Source organism: Barbatula barbatula (assembly GCF_947034865.1).
Source record: "Barbatula barbatula genome assembly, chromosome: 17".
NCBI lineage: Eukaryota > Metazoa > Chordata > Actinopteri > Cypriniformes > Nemacheilidae > Barbatula > Barbatula barbatula.
Genome location: NC_136780.1, coordinates 3642572 through 3656305, shown reverse-complemented (window position 1 = coordinate 3656305; position 13734 = coordinate 3642572). Strand labels below are relative to the sequence as shown.

At 37.9% G+C, this 13734-nt stretch overlaps 2 protein-coding genes across 5 annotated transcripts in view; one reads left to right on the top strand and one right to left on the bottom strand.

Moving 5' to 3' along the window:
* The first annotated feature begins 723 nt into the window (after window positions 1-723).
* On the top strand, window positions 724-12586 carry LOC306906485 (testis development-related protein). Its single transcript, XM_079477912.1, has 4 exons — window positions 724-1080; window positions 6690-6737; window positions 8938-9053; window positions 10663-12586. Exons 1-4 carry the CDS (start codon window positions 994-996, stop codon window positions 11090-11092), a joined length of 681 nt encoding a protein of 226 aa, XP_079334038.1. The 5' UTR covers window positions 724-993; the 3' UTR covers window positions 11093-12586.
* The window catches only part of fbxo25 (F-box protein 25), a gene marked incomplete at its 5' end in the record, with an annotated part of 123264 nt that continues 122107 nt past the window's right edge, over window positions 12578-13734 (bottom strand). For all 4 annotated transcript variants that reach the window (XM_079477908.1, XM_079477910.1, XM_079477911.1 and 1 more), the window contains one exon: window positions 12578-13464. In XM_079477908.1, coding sequence (XP_079334034.1) covers window positions 13375-13464 — 90 coding nt within the window. In that variant the 3' untranslated portion in view covers window positions 12578-13374. The remainder of the gene's footprint in view (window positions 13465-13734) is intronic.

Below are 13734 nucleotides of genomic sequence, written 5' to 3'. Positions count from 1 at the left end.
TCTTTGTTCTGTTGAGCACAAAAAAGGTATTTTGAATACAGATTTGGAACGACACAAGGGCGAAGAAGGTCACTCTCGCGTACCTTCTCTGCTACAAGATCAGCAGACTCTGTTGCCATCTTTAAATAACACCTCTCTTCCGTCAACATGTAGCTGATTTATTTTAACCTCTAATTCTTCTTATTATAAAAATGTTTTACAAACCTCACTATTCTTAGCTTTGTATACTGTGCTAGGCTTTAATGGACAAGTTTTGTTGTTATGATCGCTTCCAATGTTTCCTCATCTGTAAGTCGCTTTGGATGAAAGCGTCTGCTTAATGACTAAATGTAAATGAATAAATGATGGCAGATTTATTTTTTGAGTGAACTGTCTCTGTTGCTATGTTGAGACAGTATGGATAAAAGTACAAAAATCAATATTTTTATTATATTTAAATATAAAAGAAGTGTGTAACAATAGAGGACTTTAAGAACATTATGGAAATGTCAATGATGAACCAATAAAACCTTCTTGTTGTTTAAAATAATGACATGTGGTTTTATATTTACATTCACACATTTCATAGTGGCTTTAAATGTTTTTTGTTGCATGGTAGCTGTATCCCACTAAAATCTGATAAGCCACATTTGACCATGTCAGAACTCCTGTCTTGGTGGGAGGGTCCGAGGGGGAGATCTGTACGCCCACATTGCCATGACAACCGGCTGATCAGCGGCAACCGGATCCGTGATGGGAGGAGCGGCGGTCCAGGTGCTTCAGCCAACAGCGTTCTTCCGACGCAGCAGAAGATAGTGGGCCGGTGGAAAGTGTGCATGTGGGGTATCGTGATTCCCCGCGAGTGAAGGAAGCGATCACAGTCGCCTTATTGTTCCGATTCGCTCATCCGGCGTTCAACCGGCGCTTTACCGATTGCCCCGCGAACACTCTCTACTGGCATCTCATGGACTTGGATTGACTTTGTCTTTGAAGAAACAGTTGGACTCGTGCGCAATGTTCAAGAAAAGCAAGAGCAAAGTGCTGGTGGACGAAGCGTCAGAGGATGACGACGTGTCGTGGCATCACGAGCACGCGAGGAAGGTGAGTAGGATGTTGCCTGTGGGCTTTAAACTTGAGAGATCAGATACGCCTCTGTCTGGTTTGGCTTGTTTTTTCAGCTTTTATTGGGAAAACTAGACGATTTGAACCAGTCGCAAAGTTTAAGCTTGTAGGTATTTGCAAATGGCCTGTTTAACAACCAATGCGCATCTCTTGTATCATTACACTTTATAAATCCTATATGCGAGTGAGAGCTTGATATAATGAGAATGTAGTTTATAGGGAGAAAGATGTTATCTGGTGGATGAAGTGGAAGAAGTCCCAAACACACTATAGTCTATGAAGGAATATTTTAATGGTTTTAAATAATAAAGTTATAAATATAGGAGATCAAGGGTGTAAAAGAAGAATGAGAGTATACAAAGGAGGGCACAGGAAAATAAACACATGGGACGATGAGAGTATGAGATCTTAAAGGGATAGTTCACTCAAAAATGAAAATGAAGTCACTTACCACGATAGTGTTGAAGGCGAATACATATTTTTCATTTTGGTGCTAAACTATTACTTAAGGAGATGCATAGAGCATGATCGAATGTAATATCATACATTGTGACAAAATCATTGTACATTGATTATTTGGCAGATTTCTGTATTGGCATAATTCATTGAAAAACCCATTTTGTCAATCACTAAAACACGATGGTGTGAAAAGGACAGTATATTACAAGGAATAAGAGCATGGAGCAATAGAAAATAATGAAAAGTAGGGTTTGAGAGGAGTAAAGTGAAATCATTTGGATATTTCAAAAAAGATTTTGACTCCATTATTATGAAATATATAAACTGTTTTAAGTCGCGAGTGTACATTTTGTTTGTCACCTGCAGACGTTACCGTCCAGTGCTTCGGCGTAACAAACTGTATTTATTTATTTCACAAAAAAAGCATTTGCACTATTAAGCAATATCTGAGTTTACATGGAGCTCAATGAGATTCACTGCGCGTTCCGTACGGATGTAACTTTCTCTTATCTGTTAGAATGTAAGAGTCAGATAAAGTCTTTACAGCGTAACTGCAGGAGACAGTTCAGTGTAGATAAGCGTCCCCCCCTCCTCTTTTAGTTTATTAAAACACGCACGAAAAAGTGTAAGAATCCAACTGGGTTCCGCGGTGAATCTGACCGTGTCACCCAGACGGCCTTGAGTCAGCACAGTCAAGTCCTCCCTACAGAATCCATTTTACAAACATGTTTTTGGTGTCTGAGACGGCTGGGACGGAGCGTAGGCAAAAGCTCTGATATAGTCAAGCTGCTAGACCAAACACTAAATCTCTGGAGTCTACGGTGGATGTCTTGTACGTGTTAAGACTTTTTTGCATTGGTATCACCAGTTACTTAAATTATTGTTTTGCATCACTAACATTGGTATGTTTTTTCAAAGCACAATAAGCACCATGGTATTACGTTCTAAAAGTATTGATTTAGTATGTAGAATAGACTGGTAGCATTATATTTCTTCCTACAGTAAGTGAGATATTGTACTCTGTCCAGAAGATGTTCCTCCTGAAGCTTCCTGTGCAGTGCTGGGGTTGTGGATTGAGTATTAGAGAGTAAACGGTGTTCTGTTCATTCTACAATGAGGATATTTCAGTGAGATCTGCTTCCTTCGGCTGTTAGTACGTTCCTTTACTCAGAACTTGGTATGTATGGCAGGAAGCCACCAGCCGAGGACAATGAACCCTAAACTTGGAGCTCCCAATCTGTTCATGTCCTGGACCTTAAATTTAGTAGAGAGTTAAAATTTGATCTCAGATACATGGCTTTTCAGCTTGAAGAACGTCCTCGATGTCTGAATGTGCATTTCAGAGGTTTATTTGACGTTGTTTTGAGCGTGTTGTTTATTTCTATGATACTGTAGTTAGGTTTCTACCGTAAATCACACGAAGTATAAAGCATTTAGGTATCGCAAGTAGGGCTGCAACAACGAATCGATAAAATCGATAAAAATCGATTATTAAAAATGTTGGCAACGAATTTCATTATCGATTCGTTGTATCGCGCGACTATAACGCGCGCCACATGTTTGAGTGGCGTGAGCGTGGCGTTTCTGTTGCGTGTCAGCTCTGTGGCGGCTGCGTCGTGTTTTCTGTATCTTTGCACACCAGCACCGTGCCTGACGCGGCGCTGGCGCGCTGCTGCTGCTATAGGTGACATAGAGGGAGGCCGCCGACAGACAAGGGTCTTGTATTCACGACAAGTTTAAACTTTTTTCACATAACCTACACCTTCCAAAATCCGAAAAATGAGTAAGTAGGCTGTCTGTTTATTTAAATAACATTTCCAAATGTTTTGTAGCTTTATTACCTGATGTTGGACCGTCACTCAGATGACACACTAGACTACGTTGTTATTGTAGTGTGTCATATTTTTTTCCATTTTTAATCACATTGTTAAGAGCATAAAAAACAAAAATAATTCAGTCACCAATACATTTTGGGGTTTAATACGAACCACAATTCGTATTAAGATGATTCTCAGATATGTTATTAAAGATGTAACGTAATCAATTGATGCACGAGTTTACTTTATGCAATATGTGTTTAAGATGGACATAAATTAATATTCCCATTCAATGCAATGTATCTTTTCATTGGATATAGCCTAAGCATTTTCTTGGAGGAAGATTTTATGGAAAAAGGTAGTTAATTGGAGTATTCATTTGCAACATTTTAGTAATAATATCTCATACTTAATAGGAATATTAATGTATAATTTATTTCAATATTCACTTGTTGTTTCTCCAAAAATGCATTATAAACATGATTTAAGTCCTGATGTTTTCTACAGTGGACATGTAAACCCCGTAACGTGTAGATGTTGGTTTAATGAAATTCAATTTGAAAATACGATCAAATAAATGATGATTAGCTTTCAAACATCAAAATGGCATTCATTAATATGTATTCGTGTACACAATTACATATAAACATCTTTTCCTATTCTATTTTGCCTGGAAACGCTTCCAACACGCTTGCGTGTCTCGTGAAAAATAGGCGTCGATTCAATTCCTAGCATGCACGCGTTTTCCGTGCGGCTCGTCTCACGCAGGCAGTGTGCAAGCTCTAACCTGTTAACATGGGAGCCGATTTAAAAACGGTCACGCCAGGCTTCTGAGACGCTCACGCCACGCATCTAGTGTGTCACAGGACTAAAAAAAGTTGATCGCGCCGCGCAGCATAGCGGAGAAAAAATAAATTAAAAAAGCAGAGCGGAGGTAGAGGAAAGACCATCAGAGAGACCCGAAAAAAACAGCAAACCATGAGAGGCTTCTTGATGGGAAATGCATCATGTAAACCACAGCAAGCTGTAATAATAATATAATAAGTAATAATAAAGCTTTTGAAATATGTTTTGCAATGTCAGTTCTATTTTTCAATAAAGGGTTGAAAATGAATGCTTTTAAAAATTTGTATCCGATTCATCGATTAATCGAACAAATAATCGACAGATTAATCGATTATTAAAATAATCGTTAGTTGCAGCTCTAATCGCAAGCATTTTTTGCTCATTTAAATGAGCACCCGAGAGTATTGTCAGTGTTATAGAAAAGTTAAATGTCACTGTACGATAATACCTCGGCATACAGTATTCATTGCAATATTTAAAATTACAAACGGTCACGTGGAAATGTGCTATAAGCATCCTAACTTTCTTTATCGTTTCATACAGTTATGTGACCACGATAATATTGAGTCAATTTTGCTATTGCGATAGCATAGTATCGATAATATTGTTACATCCCCATGAATTGGGGTGACAGATACCTCTACTTTAATTACTTTTTACTATTAAGATTTCTGCATTATACTGTATGTGAATGGTATGGTATCTAGGCATGCACTGTAAAACAGTTTTAAGTTTGGTCAAATTGTCTTGAAGTCATTTTAACTAACTGTGTTGAGTAAAAGTCTTAACATTACTTTAACTTATCAAATTAAGTACAATTTCAGTTTTATTGTACAAGTTATATCAACTCAACAACGTGCCAAAATTTTAAATACAAAGGCAAACTGAGCCAATTCAATTGTACTTGCCCTCAGGTTGTTCCAAACCTTTATACATTTTTTTGTTCTGCTGAACACAAAGAAACATATTTGAAAGGATGGCAGTAACCAAACAAATCTCAACGGAATTTAAACTAAAGCCTATATGACTTTCTTCGGCAGAACATAAAAGAAGATATCAATGGGTCCCAACGTTGTTTGATTACCTACATTCTCCAAAATATATTTTGTGTCCTGCCGAAGAAAGTAAATCATACAGGCTTAAACTGATAAGAGGGTAAGTTTAACACCTTAAAGGGATATTTCGCTTCCAAAATCAATGTTGATGTTAGTTTGTAATAGTGACATTTTTCCGCATGTTTACATGTAAAGATAACTTCAAATAAAACATAATTCGCATATCGTTTGTTGTTGCAAAAATGCGACTGTTTTAGTCGCAGTCTGGAGCCCTGACTAACTGAATATAGTTTTCTTCCGGAGGAGTAATCCAGTCAGAGTAATACTACCACGTATCATTTAATAGGGCTGGCAATATGGATATTTCTCTTAAACAAAAGCATCGATTCGCTTCAGAAGACCTTTGTTGAGACCACGGAGCCGTGTTGAGCAGTTCTTTGATAGATAGATGGACTTTTTGGAGTTTCAAAACATTCAACACCCGTCTTCCATTCTACAGCTTGGAAGCAAAATGATACGTGGTATTTTAACCTTGACTGGATTATTCTTCCAGAAGAAAATCATATTCAGTTAGAATACCTTGAGGGTGAGTAAAACATGGGGACATTTTGATTTGGTGGTGAATATCTCTTTAAGGTAGCAAACATGCTTTACAGTGTGAAACACTGATACAATTGCGACATAGAGCAGTAAACAGAAAAGTCCCCAAAATGCAATGCACTCGGAGTGCCATCCTGGTACATACTGTACCGCACAATGTTCTGGCTTTGGCTGGTCAGCCTCAGCTTGGTAAACGTGTGCCAATTTACATAGCTGTAGACAGTGAAGATCAGAAGTAGACCTTAATCTCTCGCTTTCTCTGAGTTCTAGTGCTGGTGGGGCAGGAAGGAAGGAGAAGAGTTACGCCCCTTACAGGAAGCTGAATGTCACAGCAATTGTGATTGGCCGCTCAATGCGAGAAGTCGATGATCTATTGAGCACCCTAGAAATGATTATGAACGTCGATGATATTCAGTCAGGACTACTGGGAAAAAAACTGTTATACTGGTCTCTGTTTCGCAAAAGCAGAACGCAGTAAAATGATGTTTACATTATGAAAGAAATGTTCTTTTAGATCATAATGCATGTTTTCGTAAAAACATTTGATATCAGTTCTATCAAGTTTTCGTGCTTTATAGCTGTACTGACTATGTGTGTCTGAAACAAAGACTACATGATCATTTCCAAGGCCGTCCAAATATCTGCGAGACCTTGTTTACATTACCGAGCTAAAAATATTCATGCCGTTTCGTGAGTGTGTGTGTGTGTGTGTGTGTGTGTGTGTGTGTGTGTGTGTGTACGTATAGATTAATGAGTTCAAGTGCGTGTGTATGTTCTCATTGTTTTGTACCGCTTGGCTTTTGCTTTTCAGGATAAAGACTCTGAGGGAACGGAGGAAGTTCTGAGCCCCTCGACGAAGGTAAACACACACCAACACACGCACACATTCTGCATGCACTGTATGTGTTCGACAGAAATGCTCAAATTTGTTGACAGAGTCCCAAACAGCACCATAGCAACGACATCAGGATGTGACGCAGAAGAGGGTTATAAAACGGTGTATTGTTATGTTTTAGGCATCTTTGTCATTTCTTCATGGACGGATGCGATATATATAGGATGGATCGTTCAATTTCACCGAGTAATAGTTGCACACCAGTCGAGAATGCGCTGTGTGGTCCACTATAGTCTACACTCCTCCATCCTTCAATATTATTATTTTAATAAAAGCTCAGTTTGAACCAGGAGGGAGTTTTGAGTTCTACAAGTTACGATACCTTTGTACAGTACAGTGAAATCTCAGAAGCTCAAGGAAAATGAGATTTCCCATGATATGAATCACTTTAAAGACGCCGAGAGTTCACAGATTAGAGTTCTGCTCTGTCCTCCAGCTATGGCACTTTAAATTCTAATGACAGCTGTTTATTTCTGATGCATGTTTGACCGAACCGAGAGAAGAAGGAGGTCAAGACAGATTAGGACATAGGCAGAGACCAAGAGGTGGAATGCAGGGTTGTATGTGGTTTCTGACTTTATCTGAGGTCAGAGATAAGTCAAAGATGAGCGTCTGTTTATCACCGAATGATTCATCCACAAAATGCTCATAAATCATCATCATGTGCTTGATCTCGTAATACACAGAATGTAAGTGCATGTGTTTGTCCATGAATGAATGACATGTTTTTAGTATCAAGAAGTGACTGAGCACAAAGTTCTTGGGTTTGAAACAACTAAAAATACATTTGTGGTGTAATGCAGGCATGCAGCCACAGCTACTTCTGTAGCTACATGTAAACCCTTCATCATTATATCTGTAATACACAAAGATAAATGCTGTTGGTGAATGTTACTAATATGTCTTTTCGTCCAAAAATGATAAATTTTCATATATTTCTTTCAATTATATTCTTTCATCATTACAATAACAATCTTTTGCATACATAAAATGAAGCTTTTTTTATAGGACCAGCGAATGTTTGTGACTTCACTTGAAAAAATGTACAGGCTTGGGAAGCAAGACATATTGTTATCAATATAAGATATATAAGTTTCAAAATAACACAATATGCATATTGCACATCGCAGTGGTTTGCAATTTTTATATTTTCATTAAGTTATGTATAGTCAGTTTTGTGTAAATGCAGGCGGCAGCGAGACAAAAGTGAGAAAGTAGTCCCTTCTGAAAGAACAATGGGAAATGTAATTGATTTAAGGGTTGTGATGGGAATTGTATTGGTTTTAATGGAAACCGTAATGATATCAACTGTGATGGATTCTGTTGGGATGTTAAATCCTATTGGAATAATGCCCGAATTTTGTAATGGTTTTAATGGCAAAAGCTTATGGAATAATAGCATAATAGAATTGTAATGGAAACCATCACAGAAATGGGCTTTCTATTGTGTTTTTAAAAGCAGGGGAGCTCTGTTTTCTCAGATAGAATGTAAACGTATGTTAGATTGATCATGTCTAGATATTTTAACAAACTTTAAGCATTATCGTGTCACACTATTAGCGATGTTATCACATATTATCACGTAGCGCTGGCTGTACTTGCATGTCAGTTAACAGTCTGTATGAAATGGTTCCCTTTTGATTTTGAAATGAAATATGACCGGCACATTTTCATAAGATTAGACCCTTTGTTTTTCACTCAAGCAGGAATTATGGGAAGAACGAACTATATAAAGCCAACCCCCGGAGAATGAACGGCTTATGAAAGGGTGCGAGAAATTGTGTCATAGGTTCTATTTTATATAATAAGCTTCAAAGCCGGGCCGGTATTTAAAATCCTGAGGGTCATACTGAACCCAGGCGGGAGTGAATATGAAGGAATGTGTCCGGTTGCCAAATGACCTCCCCAACACACACACACACACACACACACGTACGTCTACTGAGATATCCGTATAATCAACACCCTTTCCTGTTCTTACTGTTGTGCCCACTGTCATTCACATACGACTTTCTGACGGATTCACCATCTAGTGCGATTAAGTGCTATATCTAAACCATATTGTACTCTCACTGAGAATCTAGATCCTCATAAGATATTAGCTTTACACCCATAACAATGTGAACTCATTTTGTTTGACTTTTGTTGTTGATCTCTTCTGTAGGATTCAAAGTTAAAGAAGGTTAAATCTAAGCGAGAAAGAGGAGATAAGAAGTTGTTTCCGTCTCAGGATGATGAACACATTTTGCTTACAGGAGTCACACTCTCTCCCAGAAAAGGGTAAGATGAGCATCATTTACTGAATGTATTGTGAACCGCAGAACAAACACTCACATCTTGAATGAAATTTGTGACGTTGAAGGTTTTCAACACTGATCTGATCTTTTTATGGTATTTGTCAGACATTCGTTCATATAGAGAAATTCCTAAGATAGAATACAATACCTTCCACATAATGCCTCCCACATCTAAACAATGGATGTGTACTAAGTAAAACAATTCTTATTGTCAAGACTACTTTAAAGGGCATTAAAATACACTTGGCATCTCGTACCAATTCACAAGTACATATTTTGTCACAGATGAAAAAGTGTTCTCAAAAGGATTCTTACATTTTCCCCTTTGTCTTCCTTTGTTTGGACAAACGGGCAGCCTCCCGCCCCAAACTCTTGAATGTTCTGCTTCTCTAACAAAGCTTTATGTTTTAAGCACCACAGAGTCACAATGTGTGCAAAATCAAGCTTTTTACTTGTAGACGGTTTCATCGGACTCGCATGCCTGGCCCTAAGTTTACTTCCGGTCTGTGTTTGTTTATCGTTCAGGCTAATGGCTTATAATATAACTATTTGTGTTTTATATCATTTATATTCGTATTGATTTATATTTATTTATTAATTCATTGTGTAATAATAGTTTTATTTAATAAACAACTTGTTGAATGGGTTCTGTAACTTTGTCACATTTAAGTTTAGCCAAGGAACTGTTATTTTACTGGTAACCCAAAATAATACTGACTAGACGTCCTTTTAACTTGCTAATGTAATTTCCTTGTTATTTCTTTGGCTTGGTATCAGAAATAATCGACAGGGACTCCGTTCTCTGCGAATGTGTACCGGAAGTTAAGTTTGGGCCACAAAAGAGTGCATGCGCTGTAACGTTTGTTGATGTTGTTGCTTTGAAGCTGTCTATACTGTAGCTCCTTCTGCAAATAAAGCGTTTTTAACTAATGCAAAAAATAACATGCATGATCGAAAGTTAAAGATTTCCTTACACAGCAGTGGTAAAGCTCCATGTGTATTTATGGCTATAAACACAATGTACCTCCAAGTAAGCCATGTGACCATCAAGTGTGTTGTTGACATGGAAACCACACCCTGTGCCCAACCGCCGCAGTGTGTGTGGCTTCCTAGTGCCATTTACAGCTTCATGCCCAAACATTGTGCAGACGCTGTAATGAACTGCACGTCTGTACCCTTTCATTAATGCTAAACTTCATCGAAGACATAAATGGAGATTATTTTTCATGCCTGCTCTCTGAAACATCTTGGAATTTGTTTAGAGTAATTCATTTAAAGTAAGTGTGCCAAGAAAGTGTTTGGATAGAAAATGTTTGGCTCTTCTGTGGACACATTTGGCCCATGTTGCGAAACACAGTTTTCACAATCTCAACAGTCTATTTAGTTTCTGTACTAACAATATTCAACCTGTGTATCAGAATTTGATAGAAGTTGGTAGTTTTGTGAAATGTAGGGAATAAAACTTAAAATTTTAATATAAAAATTCATTGATTTTACATTTATTTATATATTATATATATTCAAAATATCTTGATTTTATCATATATAAAATATATTTCTGTCTATATATATATTATATACATCTCCGTTAGATCTGCTAAGAAAGGATGGGACGACGAAAAGAGCAAAGCAAACCCCGAAAACAAAGCTCACTGTCTTTGGGACAACATCACCATGACGATGAAGCAGATCACACCGACAAGGAAGCTGGACAAGATGGAAGGCTGGGAACCTCCTCAGATGACCAATAGAACGGAGGAAGAAAAGCGAGAGTCTGACAAAAAGATTGATTCCTCCCCTCTGTCCTCTCCTCTCTCTCTGTCTATCCCACATTCTCTGGGTTTGCCGTCCTGGGTGGGACTGGGTTTGGAGGAGGACTCATCTCGCTACGCCAGTCTGACGGAGTCACAGACTCCGGGAGGCCCCTCACAGTGGGCGGCTCGCGCTCGGGATAAACTGGCCGCCGTTCGACGGCGCAGCCCCGCCAGCCCCACGGAGGGTGCGTGGGAGGGGCTTAAGTGATTTGTTATGAATCAATATTTGTTGCGATGAGCCACGCCCCTCATGTGCCAACCGTCATGGGACAGCCAATGGTTTTTGAGTTGCGATGAGTGCCTTAGTGGGAGGTGATGATGCTGGTTTGGATGATTCTTTTTTTTTTTGTAAACAAAATCGACCAAACTATGAAACACTCCTGACCCCTGATAATGACCAATGACAGTCATATCTTATAGTTTACTTTAAAATATAAACTTTGGCCTTTACATACTCCGTTTTCATATTACTGACACTAGCTTGATAATCACTGTGAGCGAAATGAATTTAAGCTGCAATACCCACGCTAGCAGAGAGGGGCAGTAAGTGTCAATGGTTCATATCCAAAGGTTATGTCTTTATATTTCGTTGATTAATTTATTCCGTTATGTAGTTTTAAAGCGTAAATTTGAGATGATGTAGAAATGCTGTGATGTGTATAGTCGCTATTGCCTGCTGATTTAACATAACGGCTACAATCATAATGTACTGTAGATGTTTTTTTTCTATGCAATCACTGTTATTCCAAATAGCCTATATCGATTGTGCCAACAAAAGTATTCAGTGACATTTCTAGGCCAAAAGGAAGATAAAGTAGTGAATAGTATGTGAAGGTTCTCAGTCCTGTCACTGGAGATGAAGTGTTCTAGCTCTGGTCAAACAATCTGAACCAGTCGATTTGATTAAATCCCAAATCAAATAAGGTTGAAATGAACTGCATTAGTGGAACTTGAGGAATGAAGCGAGCACACCTGTTTTAGGTGCCCAGAAGTCACCATCTTAAAAATCCCCTTTATACCCTTTCCTACGACCTGGAGCGTTGTGCTGTCTTATGAAGTGCATTTGGGTTTTAAAGGTTGCTGTGCCTCAACAAGTCATGTTGTCTTGATTATAGTGTCTTAAAGCAACCGGGAAAATGTGATCCCGTGATGTTTCCAATTATCTGTTCTTTCTAAACACTCGACATGAGGAAAATGACAATCAGTCTTACATGAAATTTGTTAACCAACGTGAAACATGTTTGGCATGCTAGACATGCTTGATTTTTTTCCCCTAGAATTATTTTGTATAATCTTTAAGTATGTGGGTTTGCTGCTTTAAGCTGTTGTCATAGTAACATGTATTTTTAAAGCAATTACGACTTGTTAGATCTGGCATTTTCCTCTTTCCGTTTGGGGCCTTTGTAACAGTATTTTGATCTTTTACTACTGAATGATTTATGATTTTAAGATTTCGCATAGATTACGCTGTTGTAGTTTTAGGTAGTTCTTGTAAATCTGAATAAAAAGCATTATCTTATTCTCAGGCCTTGATCTTTTTAAATAATATCCCATGCTTAATGTTGTCAAGACTGGCAAGATGTTTATTTGTCTTTTCTACTCATTGGATCAGCTACGGATCTTTGTTCTTTTGGACATGAAAAACAAGATGTAATGGTTAAAAAAACAACCAAAATACTTCCAAACAAATACATCTGTTCCCAAAAGTTTTTATCCTTTTATGTAACTGCTTAAAGGTTTGATGGTACCAACACATCCTACAATTCCAATGACATTAATACTCGAAAATTAAAGGAATATTACAAAGTTCAGAGAAAGGATATAAAATACATTTGTTTATAAATAGCAAAGCTTACATAATATTTTCCATCTGCCCTCATGACAGATTTGACAAAAGTGTTTCGTATAAAGTTTTTTTGTGCAGCAAATGCAATGCAAATGTATACTTTAGTGTGAACACCTCAAATATATTCTCACAGCAGAACAAAACGACACTTCACGTAAACATTGAACTACAGCTACCTTTAACGTGCGTTCCATTGCTACAGAAACAAAAAAGCATACATGAAGACAACAGTCTCTGCTTGGACGTTTTCATTCTGACTTTGTTATAATTTTTTAAACAAGCGACCTTTCTTTTTCTTTTTGTCCTTCATCTCCATTCCATCTGCTCGAAAAAATGTTTCATAATTTGAGGAAACAACAAGTCGACAAAAATAGAGGACGACACTAAAACGCTAAAATCATGACATCTTCTTTGATAGCCCTTAAAGTTAGGGTGTAAAAGAAATTCTATCATTCGTTACATTGTCAAAAAACTCTCCGGCCTTTGAAGCACAAAAACAGTCGGGTCGGAATGGAGGAGAGATGATAGACATGATCTGAAACCGTGGAATTAGGAAATATGGATTTGAAGGTTGAAAGGTTTAATCAAGTTCAAAGTCTTTGTTAGATGTTCCGTTTGCAAGTGTTCCTAGAGCATTCAGAATTTCAGAACTTGAAGAGGTCTATGAAATGCTGGGGTGAGACGGGGGTCAGGCAACTGTCTGGATCGTTCGCTGTGCAAGGATGTCCCGAGTCCTGTAATGAAGGCAACAATGTTAAACTTAAGTAATATATTTTTTTGAATAACATGAACACAATGTCAGGGTGTTCTTGGTGGTGGTACACTGACTGGTTAAAGTCAAATGAGCTCACTAACAAGCACAAAATACAATTCTGTACCCTAGATACAGTTTGGCTGGGTTTCTTTCTTCAATGTAAGTATTTGGAATTCTTGCCATTTAAGTGACAATCAAAAGACTGATCACTTAGAAAAATATAATGCTATGTGCATACTTGGAGGTATCA

Excerpts from the sequence above, each read along its gene's own strand:
- LOC306906485 (XM_079477912.1), top strand. The coding sequence starts at position 994 with ATGTTCAAGAAAAGCAAGAGCAAAGTGCTGGTGGACGAAGCGTCAGAG. Across the intron at positions 1,081-6,689 it reads ATCACGAGCACGCGAGGAAG|GATAAAGACTCTGAGGGAAC; the intron begins GTGAGTAGGATG and ends TTTGCTTTTCAG. Across the intron at positions 9,054-10,662 it reads ACACTCTCTCCCAGAAAAGG|ATCTGCTAAGAAAGGATGGG; the intron begins GTAAGATGAGCA and ends CATCTCCGTTAG.